At 51.2% G+C, this 16217-nt stretch overlaps 2 protein-coding genes across 3 annotated transcripts; one reads left to right on the forward strand and one right to left on the reverse strand.

Moving 5' to 3' along the window:
• Positions 1 to 312: 312 nt before the first annotated feature.
• LOC105181343 (large proline-rich protein bag6-B) lies at positions 313 to 8311 on the reverse strand. 2 transcript variants are annotated; one of them, XM_011138058.3, is made up of 20 exons: positions 7819 to 8311; positions 7219 to 7339; positions 6883 to 7098; positions 6434 to 6641; positions 6066 to 6178; positions 5556 to 5802; positions 5117 to 5240; positions 4839 to 5039; positions 4481 to 4697; positions 4278 to 4397; positions 3978 to 4188; positions 3392 to 3681; positions 3116 to 3271; positions 2973 to 3045; positions 2731 to 2854; positions 2190 to 2496; positions 1963 to 2096; positions 1657 to 1869; positions 1461 to 1571; positions 313 to 1134 (listed from the first exon to the last, which is right to left on the reverse strand). In XM_011138058.3, exons 1-20 carry the CDS (start codon positions 7879 to 7881, stop codon positions 766 to 768), a joined length of 3618 nt encoding a protein of 1205 aa, XP_011136360.2. In that variant the 5' UTR covers positions 7882 to 8311; the 3' UTR covers positions 313 to 765. The 2 variants fall into 2 exon arrangements, with proteins under 2 accessions (XP_011136360.2, XP_011136353.2); XM_011138051.3 differs by having other exon boundaries at positions 313 to 1188.
• Positions 8312 to 9870: 1559 nt separating this feature from the next.
• Positions 9871 to 15033, forward strand: LOC109503653 (uncharacterized). Its single transcript, XM_025299047.1, has 4 exons — positions 9871 to 10055; positions 10881 to 11019; positions 11775 to 11916; positions 14381 to 15033. The coding sequence occupies exons 2-4, from the start codon at positions 10909 to 10911 to the stop codon at positions 14794 to 14796; spliced, it is 669 nt and encodes a 222-aa protein (XP_025154832.1). The 5' UTR covers positions 9871 to 10055; positions 10881 to 10908; the 3' UTR covers positions 14797 to 15033.
• The last annotated feature ends 1184 nt before the right edge of the window (positions 15034 to 16217 follow it).

The raw sequence follows: 16217 nt of genomic DNA on the forward strand, positions 1-16217 counted from the left end.
ATAAAACGGAGAGAAGAGAAGAGCCCGCGAGTACAGAGACCAAGTCTGCGAACAAAGTGATGCTTTTGCTGCAGTAAGTGCAAAAATTATAAATAGATATGTGCACAGTTAACAATTTTTACACCTATGTATATATATATATAATATATATATATGTGTATATATATACAGGGTGTCCTATACAATTCCGAGATGGCGAAATTGATGTCGACTTTCCCTTGGTAAAAATGAGAGCGGGAAGTTCGATCCCACGAACACCCCGTGCGTTAATTATCGGTTATAAACGTAACCCCATGTGGTAGCAGCGGTGTCTTTTTTTTTTCTTTTTCTATCGAAGCGGACATTGATATCGAGGAGGGATATGGAAAATACGTAGGTGCGTGTCGCGCAGTGCCGATCATACGTTTCACGCACATAGCCGCGCGACACACAGCAGCACGCGCACATACATACATACATACATACATACATACACACATACATACACACACACACACACATACATACTCGTCGGAGATTATTCTGTTAATTCTTCGGCTTCGGGAAAGTATCTTTCCTGGGCGTTGTTATAATATTGAAGGAAATCGAGTAGCTTTCCCCTCCACGAGAATTAGCGCGTCGATGCTCACGCGACTACAACCGTCGTCTGTTTGTTATTGAATTAGCCTAATGTACCCCCCTTCTTCTTCTACTCCACTTTCTCTTTATTGTTATTGTATCTCTAGATTAAACCGTGTCATATACCTCGCTGCTGAACGTGTTATATTATTTCGGCGGGCGTTCTTGATCCGCGAAATACTTGGTCGCGTTCGGGAAGCGCAGCGGGTCCGGGAAGTCCGCGGTGCCGTATCTGCACGGATTCAAGCAGTCCCTGATAGCTTGACCGAACGCGCGTCTCACAGCGGGATCCGCCGCGACAGCCACGGCGGCACCTTCGACCTCCTCGACGCCGGCGCGCCCGACTCCCTCCCGCACCAGTCGCTCCATGGACGCCGCTATCGTCGAGTGACTCGGTGTCGGGCTGACTAGCAGGCGCGGTTTCTGCTGCTCGATGAGCTTGCGCCGCTTGGTTGGTAATCCACCGAGATACGCGTCGCTGAACGTAGTCACACCGCTGTTTGTCACGCCCTGCATCTGCAACTGACGACGTTGCCTCACACCGTCGCGAGCGATAATCGGCACCCAATCCTAAAAGTGGTATGCGACTCGTATTTTAATCGAACGTTGCGCTTTCGGTAAACGGAACAGGCATTAAGTGCACTTAACGTTAAACTGTGTGTATGCGTCGAAAAATTTTTCCACAAATTTCCCGAACTTGTCGAATTATGAGATATCAGTTGAGTTTCACTTGAGATATCAGTCGAGTGAGTTTCTCTTTCCGTAAAGACCGACTTGCAAAATTCGAGTTGGGCGATCAAAGTGAAATATTAGCCGCCGCTCGTAATCGCGTCGTATCATACCGAGGGTAAGGATTCGTGTCCAGCGAACGTTTCCGGGATCTCCTCTCTGTCCTCTGCTACGGTCGAACTCTCGCGCGTCGGTCGTTGCTCCAGAGTCTCCGTTTCCATCGGCTAAGCACGGTTCAAGTTGCACGTACATGTTACACGAGATTTAAAACATACATAACAGCACAAACAGATCGAGAAGGATAGTTACCTCGTCTTCGGGTGGCGTCTGAGTAGGCTGACGAGCCGAAGTAGAGGACTGCACCGACGACTGCTGAGACGAGGAGTCTTTGTATACCAAAAGTGAGACGATCTCCGAATCCGAAGGTTGCGGCACGCGCAGAGAATAGGCACGGAAGTGTTCCATAAATCCGTCCAGTAGCCATTGACGAAGCGCGGGCGGCGATTCATCCAACCTATCACTCTGGCGACATATGAATTGCAGAAGCATTGTGTGAATTCCTTCTTGTCATCTCCTCGCCTTGTCGCGTTTGAGTTGAAACAAGTTGAAACTAACCAGGAAACGAGACACAATCGCCTCCAATCCGGCTTGGCCGCCTTGTATGGAATACCGGAGCACTGCGCATAACTGCTTGCCCAGATTTTTCATTATGTCCAACGTGTCCTGTGCGAACCACCCGTCATCGTAAGCTGCACACACACACACACACATACATTCAATTATAACATGTAAGATAATACACCTCGCAAAGAATAGTCGAGATATTCTCGTTGAGTACTAACTGATGTCGAATAAGATTCTAAGTATATCTTTGATGTAGCGAGCAATCAACGCCTCGATGGTCGCGCAGATGTCAACGCGAGGGTCGCTTCTGCCGCTGGCCTCTTCCTCGGACGCCAGGAGTTCTCGGAGATACGGTCGCAGCTGGGGGAGCAAGCTTTCAGTCACTTGCTCCTGAAGAGCGTTCCGCGACGTAGCGTTCGGGTACACGTGCCACAGGAAATCCCGCATCGGTCTACGCAGACGAGAGATGGGCTCCCACTCACCGAAGCTCAGTCTTACTATCCCGTCCAGGGTCAGGTTTCGGGCCTGTAATTTTTTTTCAGCCGTATTGTCTTACGATTCCTCTTTTCAAGAAGTGCTATCCATTTCGTAACGCAAATCGATATGAGCATCAATTTGTCACTCATATGAATGACGAAGGTAGAACGATACTTTTGCCGACTGGCGCGTTACCAGATGGAAGGCACTCGATATATTGTCGCCGATTGAAGACCGCGTACAGATAGCCGTAGCGACATTACGTCACGGCAGCATAATTACCCCCAATACAAAGAGATCAAAGAGCAAGTTCTCTTCTCTGCTGGTCGTCGGCGATGTGGAAACTTGCATGTTCAGGCCACCGCTCTCGAACACGTCCGCCAAGGTGAATTCACCGATCGAGTTTCTGGTTAGAGAGAGAGAGAGAGAGAGAGAGAGAATGGTGCAATTAACGACGTGTGCATTTACAATCACGAGAATTCTACCCCGTTCCCCGCGATTTCTTCTATCAACATCGAATATACCTGTCGTTCACGTATCCCACATGTATATTACGACTTCCGAGCATCTGCATTATGTTCTCCAATCCCTCCGGAACTGCAATACAAGCGGATTGGTCAGTTAAATCATCCAGTTATCGTCCAGCGTGTTTTCACGACTCAATTACCGTTGCTGTTGATGCTGATGTTCGACTGCAATCGGTTACCAGACCCCAGCATCTGCTGCAACAGGATCCCCAAAAGGTTGTTGCCCAAGCCCGCATTCGTTGTCGACGTCCCGGTCGTGGATGTGGTGCTGGCGCTGGTCGAAGTCGAAGTTGTTGCTGAAAGACATCCGTTTCAGTTGGCACGCAGGTAAGACGCCGAAACATACAAGTCTTTCTTTTCCCCTTCACTCTTCCCTGCGACAAGGAAATGTCCGTGCTCGTCGGCAATGCGCTTACCAGTTTGTACTTGACTCGGTGGAGTGTCCGCAGTCACTGTTGTGGTCGTTGTTACTGTTGTTGTGCGCGTCGTTTGAGAGGTCGTCACGCCGCCGTTTGAGTTAGTGCTCGGTGTGCTGGTCGGTGTACGATACACGTGGTGAGAGTTGCACGGTAGATATGGATCAAAATCAAGTCCGAGACCAATACTCATGCCAAGGCCGACGGGATGTGCATGGTGATGAAACACATGAGGCCGCGATGTACTTCGAGTTTGCGTCGCGGTGGTAGGATGAGTACCGACGTTGCTCCTGCACGCAATGTTTTTGATCGGAGAAGTTCAGTATTTTGTCATTATGATGTGCGTGTAATGGAATATATATTGTACATTGATGATTAATTATGATATTGATTGAATTGACTCAAGCCTTCCTATAGAGACCGAAGGAGTTTTAATGAGCGAGTGTTGATCGACACAACGAAGATGTCGCATGACGAATCATTCTCGAAATGAAAATCAAACGCCGACAAAAACAAAATGTGTATTCTATGAGAAAGACTTCAGAGTCAACTCGACATGAATAAACAACACGGTCGAGGACAATACCGTGCTTGAGTGCTTTGGCCGGAATTCGCATTTCCGCTGTCCATCGATGCAGGAGCACTTTGAGACAAAGTAGTGGTGGGTGGACTCCGCGACGTACTTATCGTCGTGGCACCGAAACCACCATGCACCATGTGTCCGGCGACGGCCTGCATGAAATTCCGCATGAAATACGGCGGCGGAGCCGGACCGAACGGAAACACGCCTGTTCTGCCTGCCAAGTAAAAGAGATCGTGCTACACTAGTAACAATCATGTGTCTTTCGCATTTTGCTGTCCTAGGCACGTGACACGATTCACTCACGAGTGTTGCCGCCATTGTTGCTCTCGCCCGCGGTATTCTGTTCATTGTTCGCTCCGTCGTCTATATTGCTCTCAGAACTGACTTCCATCAGTACCTCCACGTTGTTTGGTAAATTGAACACTGTAACTGAAACGGTAAGGTTTGTTCTTCGACAAACACACACGGTAGTTAGCGCGACGAGCGTGTCGCAATGCAAAACGCACCGAAGGGAGATTGGCCTTGCTCCTGTTGCGGCCGTTCCGTTTGCGACTGCGTCGTGCCGTCTGACTCTCGTTCCTGGCCACTCTCCTCGGTGTGGACACGCGATGCATTAGATGATTCTGAGTTGTTGTCTGACTGCGCCTGCTGATTGCCGGCTTCGGCCGTCTCGTCGTTACTGTTGTTGTTGTTAACGCCACGACCGTTCAGACTGATATGAGCCTGCAACGAGATAGTGATGGGCTGCGTCAACGGGCTGTATGGGACTGATAGCATTCGTATCGGCGAGTCGACTGCTATCGATATCGAGAATGCACATGTGTATGCACATACTGTATGTATATATCGAAGCGATATGCTCACCTCGACTTGGATCGGTATACCAGGTTGTAAGATGGCAGAGTGCTGCACTATTATAGGTCTGCAACGCAGGTTCCTCGGTGGCGGTTGGCTCATGTCGATGATAATATCGCTGAGCGCGTGGCAAGTGTGCGACATGTAGTGTAAGATCTCGCTGACTCCGTCCACTATACGCTGACTCTCCTCTACGGTGTTCGGTCCCGACTAAATAAGCAATCAGTCAGCCTCGGTAGTAACGAGATGGTGCACATTGCGGTGTCGGAAACACCTTATCGACTTACCCCGGGTGGTAACGAGGGATCGATCGTCGTGAGCACGCAGTAACGCTCCAAGTATGGTCTTAGACGATCTTGAGTACTGTATAGTCTGTGCAATAGGTCACCCATTTGCGGCGGTCGTGGAAGGCTGCGAGTGAAATGAAGCGATTAAACGTGTACAGGAAGAGGAGGAGGAGGAGGACTTACGGAGTCGTCCTTGCATATATGATGCATCCTAGAAATATCTCACGAGAAAATTTAACCTTTAGAGGCTGGCGCGCTTATTTTTAGGCTCCACAATGACGTGCTGTTTCTTCTCACACATTCTCTAATATGTCACACGGCATATAATTGTACATTGTAAGGTGCATTGGAAAATCGTTAAAATTCTCTGCCTCTGAAGGTTAAACGATTATCTGTTTGCGCTGTTTCACACGTAAGACTCGTAAATCATGATAAATACTCTTGCTGTTGAGCTCGTCTATTTTGTCCAGCGTTGCTCGACGTAGCTCCCGACTGCTCCATCGTTGCTTGCGCTTGTTGTGGTTGTGATGGTGGTGGTGGAGGTGGTGGTGGTGGTGGTGGTTGTTGTTGTTGCTGTTGTTGCTGCTGCTGCTGCTGCTGTTGCTGCGACTGTGCCTGCGAGTCACTTTGATTATCAGTCACATCGCTGGTTGCAGTTCTTCCTTCTGCACCATTGTAATTGCCACCTATGTATCATCAGGATTCGATATAATGTATGCGACAATGTTGCGATATATTTAGCAAGACGTGTGTATTTAAATTAATTTAGAACGACATTCATAATTCAATCTTTTATCTAAAATTGCTTCCAAATCGTTTTAAGATGCATCCAATGCAGCTAATGAGGCAGCTTTTTACCTTTATCTCAAGATGAAGTTAAGACGAGTTTAAACGTAAACTTGGACTATGAACGTTTTCCTCGAGCTGATGAACCCGTGAACGCACTTACCTCGGAACAGCGTAACAGCGCGTGCACCAGCAGCAGATAAAGCGGCCGTGATAGCAGCTGCGGCTGCCTCAGCAATTCTGGCGCTACCGTCGGCTCGTGCGACGTCGGCATTCCTGAGAACATGATAAGGAATAAAGCGGAAGCTCGTGACAACAACATAAGGATATCCTCCCCTCTCTCATGGTCACAATCGCATTTAGACGCATTTAGACTGCGTTGGAGGCTGCGAATTTGAGATTAAAGTTTGATGTGTCAATAACATTCGATCCTGGCTTTCTCTGAGCTGATTAGTCAAATTCCAATCTCCAATACGCGACTCCCAGTCTCCGACATCTAGTCTGATAGAGAGTTAACGTCTGGCAACTCACTCGTCCGGCTCCACGTCGGCCTCCTGTGCGATCAGCTGCTGATGCTGTTGCACTGGAGCCTGCGCATAGTCCGACATTTCGGACGGTGTGGGATGCAGTGGAGCATTTGGATCGTCAAGTCTGTCGATCAGCTCGTTTATACGATCGAGCATACGGCCAGCATGAGTCAGGCGACTACCTGATAAACTGTTACTCAACTGTGGGATTCCTGCAAGAGACATGCACAACACTCACGTTAATAATAAGAATGGCTGCGTTCGGCAGAACAAAGTGATCAGTGAGCGCTCAGTGATTGTCTGTGATCGGAGCATTCTTTTAAATTCTTCATAGACCCAGAAGTATTTATCAATCAGGAGCAAGAATCACTAAGCGCTCACTCATCATTTTGTTCTTCTGAACGCAGCCAATGAGCGACGCCGGTCGCTATTGGCAAACTGAATTCATTTTACCATGACCCTCCACAAACTCGGCAGGCACTGACATGGCACCCAGGTACATGGCATTTCCGTGCATCTGGGCGCGCGTGAGACGATAATGAGATCGCTGCTGCTGCTGCTGCTGCTGCCTGTTGTTCTGCCCTTGCGCCTGCTGCCCGCTGTCGTTTCCCCGTTGGCCATGCTGTGGCGGTGCGCGTTGCACCAGATGCAGCACCTTCCCGTTGACATCTGAAGAATCAGACATTGTGTATCGCGTACTGCACATCGAGTCACGTCGCGCCGTACTCGCGACGACAGCTACTTTGTACTCCATATTAATATACGTAGGTATTATAGGTGCATATGTACCATAATCATTTAATTTCTTTTCATCTTGAAGCACTCGTCCGCAATAAATCAATCTCTGCGAATCGGCTGGTACCGCTACAGATTCTGCTATGTACTCTTTAAAGCCGCGGACTGTGATTTGCTTTAAAGAGAATTGAACAGTTGTAGTATAATAGACCTAACACGTAAGAGTGACACGCTCCGGAGCGTGAGAGAGTGAAAAAGAATCATACTGCTACGCGCTCGAAGTTTCATGGATGAACGATAAAGAGAGAAAGAGAAGAAAGAAAGAAAGAGAGAGAGAGAGAAGGGGGAGAAAGAGAGAGAGAGAGAGAGAGAGAGAGAGAGAGAGAGAGAGAGAGAGAGAGAGAGAGAGAGAGAGAGAGAGAGAGAGAGAGAGAGAGAGAGAGAGAGAGAGAGAGAGAGAGAGAGAGAGAGAGAGAGAGAGAGTCGCACGTAGCCGTGCTCTCGGCACACAGAGAACGTGGCTTGTGTCCGTGTCCATTGCAAAAGACACGACACACATGTGCCGGGGGACTCGTGATGGGGAGTATATAATTAACGCGAGGCGCAGCGTCGATTTACGTGTACAACGAACGATCGAATGAGGCGGTCACTTACGTCGTCCTCCAAGGAGAAGACGTGATTCTGCGAATCCAAGGTCTTCACTGTTAGATCGATCATGGTCGGCGTGTACGAGTCCTCGCAGGCTCGACGTGGAAATTTCGGGATCGGCGATCGCGAGCGCGTGACGCAGAGCGGGAGAGCGAGGGCGAGCGAGAAAGCGCTGACGAAGAGTCACGTTCTCGTGTCTCGCGCTCGGGTAGGCCGCGCAACGACGAGGAAGTAGCCCTGATGTAACGAGGATGCACACAGTCGTCAACGAACACGCCTTCGACGTCCCGAACCGAAACCGACCGTGAAGAGAACGCGAGGCGCACGTTCGTGAACACCGTTCGTCGCGCACGGCCGAGAGAGCGTGGGGAGGAGAAGGCGCGCGCGTGTGTGTGTGTGTGTGGAACGTGACGCGCGCGCGCGCGCGTATGTGTGTGTGTATGTGTGTTACGTATGTCGATGCGAACCCGACGAGACGAAACCACCAAGTCGCGATCCACCAAAACTCCGCCCTCCCTCTTTCACTGTACCGCACTACTCATCTCGTTCGTGTCGATCTCGATCCTCGGCGTTACCTCTTCTCCACCGCAAATCTCATTACGACCAACGTCGTGCAATGTCGCGCAATGACGAGAGAACTTGACGAGAGAGGACACGCTATACACGTTTGTCTTACCCAGAATTCGCTTTATCAACGATGCAGCGAGTGCTGGCAATACACCGGCGACGACAATCCCCACATCGCCAGGCTGTCGCGCCGTCGCGACAGCGTCGTGACGAGCAGCGAGTGTTTCGTCGAGACGCCGACAGATGGCAGTACGACGCGGAAAACGCGTGTCGAGCCGCGCGCGAATGCTGAGTGTCCGACAGGCGCATCGACACGAGATCATCAAAGATGGCGGAAGACTTCGAAACTCACGAAGGTGAGTGGACGTTATGATCGAATTAGTCCGAGAAAATCACCTCAGCATTGTCTTACGCGTCGTCGACGAGGCATTTGTCGTCACTTCATCATCACCGTTCGCGTTCTCATCGAGAACGGGGGTAGACGGACAGGTAAAGGCTTTGAGATCCTCCGCTCCAAGAAAGCTTTATTTCGAAATCCTGCGTTGAACGAACGTTGAAAGTACAAAAAACGCGTTCCGGTGCACTTAATCGCGAGCACCCTGAGCGGAACAGCGGAAAATCATGATGGCGGCAGGAAACGACGAGAGAAAGACTATAAAATTACAAAGTTATCAAGTAGGTTCGTCGTACATCAAATTTATCACTCGTAATGCGATGCATCCGACATGACAAAGTCGGCGTTGCGCTTGCCGACTTTCAACGCAACCATCGCGTCTCATTTGAAGGGTAGCTCGTGCGAACTCGAGGGCGAGAGGTAAAGAAATGTTAACGATGTTTCGGTATTGTATGCAGGAAGTGATGCTTGCTGGCAGAGTCGTTCGTCTTATACTTCACAACTCGACGACAGATAGATCGACGCGCCGAACCGCCGCCGCCGCCGCATCCGAGAGTATCCCTCGAGAAAAAAAGGTGGCCAATAAGAGCGATAGAAATGAAAAGTTCGAGGATTCGTGGCTGCGCAGAAAGGGGACTACGCGAGCCGGGCGAGAGCCAGCCGGCTTTAAATCCCATCGTAAACACACTCGTCAGAGGCTCTCAACGTTATCGTGCCGATACCTTAGTGGACTCCGAGTTGCGAGAGAGAGAGAGAGAGAGAGAGAGAGAGAGAGTGTGTGTGTTCGCGCGACGATTCGAACGCGAGAAGATACACACCCCTCTCGAGACCAGCAAAACGTGAAATCTCTACGTTGCAACAATGCGGGTATACGTGCATTCTGCGGGTGTTCTACTTGTGTCTCGTATCTAAATGTTATTTGGGAAAAGGGTGGAGAGAGGAGGGCAAACGCGCAAAAAGAGGAAATACAAAATCGCACATCGCGAAAAGTTCACAGCGGGTCGCGCGTGAATCAACGTTCCGTAGTGGAGCGCTCTTCCTGTTTTCCCGCGGGACCTTCATTTTTCTTCGCCTAACGACCGTTAATGTTTCAGTAAAACAGCGAAGATAAAGAGGACGAGAAAACGGCGAATACCGCTCACGCCGAAGCAGAAGAGTCACCGACGTATGCTGGGTGTGTTACATTGTGGTCCAATTTAGGAGCGGTGAAAAGCTGCCCAAACTCGCGGCGACACGCCACGGCACGATACGACACGACACAACACGCCACGGATACGACACGGTAAACGATGCGGCGTCCTTAAACGACGTCCGTCTAGATTTAGATCGCCAGTATGCGCTTCGCTCCCTCTTGCTCCCTTGCTCCTCTCTCGTGCAGCTCCTTTTACCCCTTTCGCAGTCAACCACGCGACGCGGCGCCGCATAAACAGGAGGAACGAACGAAAAGAGAGAGAGAGAGAGAGGGCCGGGGGGAGGGAGAGGGAACGCGAGAGAGCGGAGAGAAAGGGGCCAGATGCCAGAAGCGTGAAAAAGCGGAGGCGAACACGCACCGTTCCCTCTTACAACACGCACGATTTTAACGCAACAACCGCCGCGCACGCTCCCGGAGAAATTCCTCCCTCGGCGAAAGAACGGGAAAGCAAGATCAATGGCGCCCGTGGCTCGAATTCCTCTTCGACGCATTAGCACGGATCGTAAATCGTCCGCAAGGGCGCGCCAATATGAGCAAGAGGAGGAATAAAGTTAGGAGGAGAGGCAGAAAGAGGGCTGACCGCGTGATTTATTTATTTATTTTTACGACAAAGAATCACACGCCACTGTGTGTACAATTGTTTAATTTAGGGCCGGTTGTCCCAACTTCTTGGTAAGTTAACTGATAGTTAAATCATACGTTCACCGTTGTTTTTCCTTCAATTTAAGATTACGAAGACAGACGTGTGATTTAATTATCGGTTAACTTACCAAAGAATTGTGACAACCTGCCCTTAGGGACACACATTATGTTGCAACACGAAGGGCTAGGATCGAATTTTCGACTTTGATCGATACTAGCTGCTCGTACCGTCGCCACATGTTGACACGTTTACTCGTATATTCAAGTTTGCAGGCCATTTTGGACACGTATTGAACGTGAAATGAACGCAAACCGAAACAACGCTGTACGTGACGCTCGTGCGAGAGAAACGAAACTTGGGATCAAAGGAGCATTGCTCAACGTTCGTTTTGTATCCGGAGCAGAATTTCAGGTATGTTGTGTCGTTCGATTTATCATCATACGTATGTATGTGTGCGTGAGAAGTAGTGGCTTCGGAAGAGACCTGTGACAACGCTCTCTTTTTAAATCGCCTCGCCGTCTCGCGTCTAACGGTCGCTACATCGGTCGCCGAGGAATAAGAGATCCAAGCAGCTGCGTGCACGCGTCCTCAACGCCCACGCCGGCCGATTATCTCCCAATATCTCAATGCAGCGTGTAAAACGCCTGTATCGTGTGTGTATATACTCCTCGAGCCCGCTCCGCTACCTTCCTCGCTCTGCTTCCACTCTCCGCTGCAGTCCTCCCGCTCTTCTCCACCGCTCTTCTCTTCCTCGGCTCCGTTCCTTTTTCTCGATAAGAAAAGGAAGAACTCGCCCGCATACCTCGGAGCTATGCGGTGCTCCGCTGAGAGAGAGAGAGAGAGAGAGAGAGAGAAAGACGATATTACCTATGCCGGCGCCGAGGAGGAAGACGGGGGAGAAAGAATGAGTCGCGCGCGACAATAGGCGACGTACTCGCGCGACGACGCCCGCCGAAGATCATCATCCGAGAGAAAGCGGGAAGACGCTATCGATCCCGCGATTCTCGAAGTCGTTCTCTCGGAGGAAAGAAAAGGAGCAGAAGAAAAAGGAAGGAGGAGGAAAAGAAGGCTCACTCCCGTGAATGTCGAGTAAAGAAAACTTTACTCGACATTCTCTCGACTCATCGTTCTTCTTTTTCTCTTCAATTTGCTCTTTCCTTTTTCAGAACCGCCAACATCCTGCGGCCGCGGCCGCGGCCGCGCGTTACGGGACCCTGCGTGCTCGCCGCAGGCCGTGTCCCCGAGCCGGAGGCGCGAGGCGGACGCACGAATCGGAGGATCGGTTGCAGTTTAGTATTTTGAACTCCGGTAAGGTCATTAAACACAGAAAGAAGGAGAGAGGAAGGAGCGAGAGAGGCGAGAGCGTGTGACGCGGCCTCCTCCGAGGGCGGCCGGCGGGCTGGCGCGGCGGCCGCGTGTGCGTTGGCGCCAGGCCGCATTCTCGCATTCGTTAACCGAGACGCGGAGTTAGGCCCCTCGTCCGCGTATCTCGTGCCTCGTGCCTCGTGCCCTTGCTTCTCGCCTGCCTGCCTGCCTGCCTGCCTGCCTGCCTGCCTGCCTGCCTGCCTGCCTGCCTGCCTGCCTGCCTGCCTGCCTGCCTGCCTGCCTGCCTGCCTGCCTGCCTGCCTGCCTGCCTAGCTGCCTGCCTACCTGTCAGTCTGCCTAGCATCTCTCTCGACCCTTGGACCCTCCCTTGCTGTCGTATCACTCTGTTCATGGCAATTAATAAGAACGATAATAAGCGATAAGAGGACAATGAAAAATCGCTCTCTCCTCACTCCATCTCTTTCTTATCTCTTGATCCTTCGGTACACTCCAGTTTTTGTAATCGTGATTACACGATCGGCAAGTAGACAAAATAGACCGCAACGACGATTGATCAAATAAAAATTGGTCCGCTATTTCAGTTCTCCCTCGAGAGAGCTCGTGATATGTGTGAAAAAATTGGAACGATCTTGTCTGCTGTTGTTCCGCGGTTTGATGACCCTTCACGTCGAGGAAGAGAAAGAAGGAGAGAAGGAGAGAGAGAGACAGAGAGAGAGAGGAGAGAGAGAGAGAGAGAGAGAGAGAAAACGAGTGAGACGGAGAGAGAAAGAGAGAGAGAGAGAGAAAGATTAGGCGAATTGCTGGCGCCAGTGCACGTAAGATACATCGGTGACCGATGTGGAATAGCTTAAAGAGGATATGAGCCGAGTCCCTCGCGGTGGCATCGAGAGCGCGAGCAAGAGAGAGAGAGAGAGAGAGAATTTGCGCGACATACCTCTCGGTGAGAGTTACGGCACATAAATGAGTGCGTAAATCACCCGCGTAAACATCCACGTTATATAGAGGCGTTTACTCGGATGACAAGCGACCCGTGAAGCGCTGCCGCCGCCGCCGCCACCGCATCGGCGAGCTCATTAAATAATCGATATTATTTTACGGTGGAACAGAGAAACCCTTGATAGAACACTTACGATCTCGACATTACGGACACGCGTACTAGCGTCCCGGTCGCCGTCGTCTCGCGATGATTAACGTACGCGAGAAGTTGGAAATTTATCTCGCCAATTTGTAACGGACGAAACGTGCCGCGCGTTTCTTGCGCTGCTCTTCCTCCGATGAAACGAGGGGAGGAAGAGCAGGGAGGGAAAAAGAATGGAAGTTAGCTACGATTTATTTCGTAAATGCTAAGCCAAGCATATGCAACCCGGCGCTGCGTTTCGTAATAATTTCAACGTTTACTCGCGATGATTAAATGGCGAACTCCAAGCACGATGAGAAAACGAATTTCTCTCTCTCTCTCTCTCTCTCTCTCTTTCTCTATCTCATTCTCTCTTTTTTTCTTATTCCTCGTGCGCGAGGAATCGAAAATTTAAGTCGACGAAATGATACCGGTTTCTGTCCCCCTTGGCCGATCGAAAAGCGACAAAAAAGGAGGGTGTGTCCGCGACAAAAGCTACCGAGCTACTTGGGGCACCCGTTTTTACATAAATCACTCGTCGAAAATGCGCCTGGATGCGCGAGGAGAGAGAATGAGAGAAAGAGAGAGAGAGGGAGAGAGAGAGAGGGAGGGAGAAAGACACTCGTTCGAATTCACGACGCCATTCTTAATCATCGCCCTCGATGATGAATCGGTCGAGCCGTAAATGCGGCGACAACGATAACAACGACTATATCTCTCGGTCCGTTCCGTACAGACCAGCATTCCAGAGAAATTCGTGTATCTGCCTCGTGCACTCCCCGACGCGCAACCGCACGTACGATCCAGCTTTCGGAGAGCACGGCGAGAAAATGGAATCGTCGGTAACACCTGTCGAGATTCTCGGCGATCAGCAAGTAAACGCGTGAGTTTCGCGTGCACATTTTCCACGTCGGCGGAGAATATGTCCTCGTAATCTGCGGTAATGTCCTCGTAATCATACGCGCGGTAGTGTAAGGGCTCGAAGATTACGACCTTAATTCTCCTTATATATATATATATATATATATATAACCGAAGCCTTCGATTATTTCAGAGCAAATTCGAGTCCTTGGACATGTCGGATCAGGGCGCACGTTCCCCGCCACGCGGACGGGAACTCTCTCTCTCTCTCTCTCTCTCTTTCTTTCTCTCTCTCTCTCTCTTTCTCTCTCTCTCTTTCTCTCTCTCTCTCTCTCTCTCTCTCTCTCTCTCTCTCCCTCTCCCTCTCCCTCTCTGGTCTGTCCCTCATGAGAGAATACGCCTCGAAGAAATATTTTTCGCATATCAACTCGATTCAAGTTTACAACTTACGACTAGTCGACTAGCCAGATAGAGAGACGAAGGGACGAGGGGGACCGTGTGACGAGGAGACGCAGCCGTTATCGTCACGAAACGTCGGTGATGGAGCAGCGTTTACGGCCCGGTCAGCAGCCGGGAACCAATGGCAATGGAAAGAGGAAGGAAAGCCATTAGGGGGAGAAACAGAAGGAGAAAGAGAGAGAATAGAAAAGAGACCACAAGAGAGTTATCTGACATATTTTCTTTCATACGTCGCGCACCGTGCGAAGCGGTTAAGCAAAGGTCAAAAGTTGAGCAATCGGTCCGCTCTTATCGGTGCAAACACCGCCTGCTGGCGTGTGCAGCGCGATGGAGAGACGACTAAGGAGAGAGAAAGACTGCGAGGAGGGGGAGGGAGGTTGATGAATCTTCCGCTTGTAGTGTCTATTGCTGCCGCTGCTGTGTGAAACTCACTCCTCGCGCTTTTCGACCCTTCCTCCTCCGTTCGAGTCTCGAGAGAGGTGAGATGAGGGACCTCTCGCTTGCGCCTCGAAACTTCCGCGATAATCGGATAAGCGATTAAGAAGAAGAGATAAACGCCAGTGAGGCGACGGCGACACGGGGGGACCAGGTCGGTTAAGCACGATAGGCGAGGGAGGCAAGAGAGAGAGAGAGAGAGAGAGAGAGAGAGAGAGAGAGAGAGAGAGAGAGAGAGAGAGAGAGAGAGAGAGAGAGAGAGAGGCGGAGGAGGAAGAGAGAGAGAAGAGTGGCCCGTTGGTGCACGGCAAGAATACGAGGAGCAACGAGTGGATAGGTAGGTTCACGAGGTGAACAAGAGCGGGCTGAAAAGGGGGACGAGGGAACGAGAATACGCACAGTGGGGTGTGGTGCGCGCAGAGGGAGCGAGGAACGACGACTTCGGGCCGTTCCTTCGTCCGTCCGCCCGCTCGCTCGCTCACGAGGAGTACGCCGCTGTGTAAGAAAAAGAAGACGAGCTCCTGGCTCTCGATGTACGCGTAACGTACGACGGGGAGTCGTAAGAAGAGCCGGAGGAGTCGCGCCTGCCGAAGGCGAGCGGCGCCACGGTACCCCCGACGAGACATTGCGACTATAAGTAAGTCTCGCGCGGCGCGCCGCGGCTTAATGCCGTCGCCGCGTCCGTGGCGCCAAGAGGAAGGCCCATTGGCGACGATAAGCCCCTTTCGCGTCCGATACGTACGGCACGAAGAAGAGGAGAGAGCGAACACGAACGAGAGCAAAAGAGCGAGAGAGAGAGAGAGAGAGAGAGAGAGAGAGAGTAAGAAAGAGGGAGCAAAAGGGAGAGGGAGGCGGTGAACTTATATTCCGTAGGATGGTGTGGATGAGCAACAGTGCAGATAACACGTGGCTGTCAGTCGTTGCTGGTGCCTGAACGCGCGCGCTCCTCCGCTGTGTCAGTTCCTGCCAGTGATCAGTGTGGATCGGGTGTGTAGCGGTGGTGTCCGAACGGAGTAATACACGCGTAACGCGGCGGCGACGAGACTATAGAGACGACTACGACGACGGTGGTGGCTCCGCATTCGTCCCCTGATTGCGCTATGCGACATCATATCATCGGCAACGTTATCGCGTGTTGTTAACGAACGTACGGTCGCTGCTGATTCGTGGATTCTCTACTGTAGACCTTTTGCGCGTAGGCTCCTGCGTATCGTGTATACACAGCGTCAACGAGGAGGAGGAGGAGGTGGAGGTGGAGGTGGAGAAGAAGGAAGAGGAGGAGGAGGAGGAGGAGGAGGAGGAAGAAGAGGAGGACACGCACTCGGGAGAGGGCTTTGCGCGCAAGAGGGTGCGCGCGGTTGGCTCGCCGCGGTTCACGAAACCCCTCGACGTCGTGTGGCAGCCTGTCGCG

Source organism: Harpegnathos saltator, unplaced genomic scaffold, assembly GCF_003227715.2.
Source record: "Harpegnathos saltator strain DR-91 unplaced genomic scaffold, Hsal_v8.6 scaffold251, whole genome shotgun sequence".
NCBI classification, from domain to species: domain Eukaryota; kingdom Metazoa; phylum Arthropoda; class Insecta; order Hymenoptera; family Formicidae; genus Harpegnathos; species Harpegnathos saltator.

What these genes read in the sequence shown, in the direction of transcription:
- LOC105181343 (XM_011138051.3), bottom strand. Translation starts at nt 7,881, where the DNA reads ATGATCGATCTAACAGTGAAGACCTTGGATTCGCAGAATCACGTCTTC. An exon ending in TCTTCTCCTTGGAGGACGAC is followed by an intron (nt 7,340 to 7,818) that starts GTAAGTGACCGC and finishes TTCTCTTTAAAG; the next exon opens with CAAATCACAGTCCGCGGCTT. An exon ending in CGCTGTTACGCTGTTCCGAG is followed by an intron (nt 5,803 to 6,065) that starts GTAAGTGCGTTC and finishes GATGATACATAG; the next exon opens with GTGGCAATTACAATGGTGCA.
- LOC109503653 (XM_025299047.1), top strand. Translation starts at nt 10,909, where the DNA reads ATGAACGCAAACCGAAACAACGCTGTACGTGACGCTCGTGCGAGAGAA. An exon ending in TATCCGGAGCAGAATTTCAG is followed by an intron (nt 11,020 to 11,774) that starts GTATGTTGTGTC and finishes TTCCTTTTTCAG; the next exon opens with AACCGCCAACATCCTGCGGC. An exon ending in GTTTAGTATTTTGAACTCCG is followed by an intron (nt 11,917 to 14,380) that starts GTAAGGTCATTA and finishes TCGACTAGCCAG; the next exon opens with ATAGAGAGACGAAGGGACGA.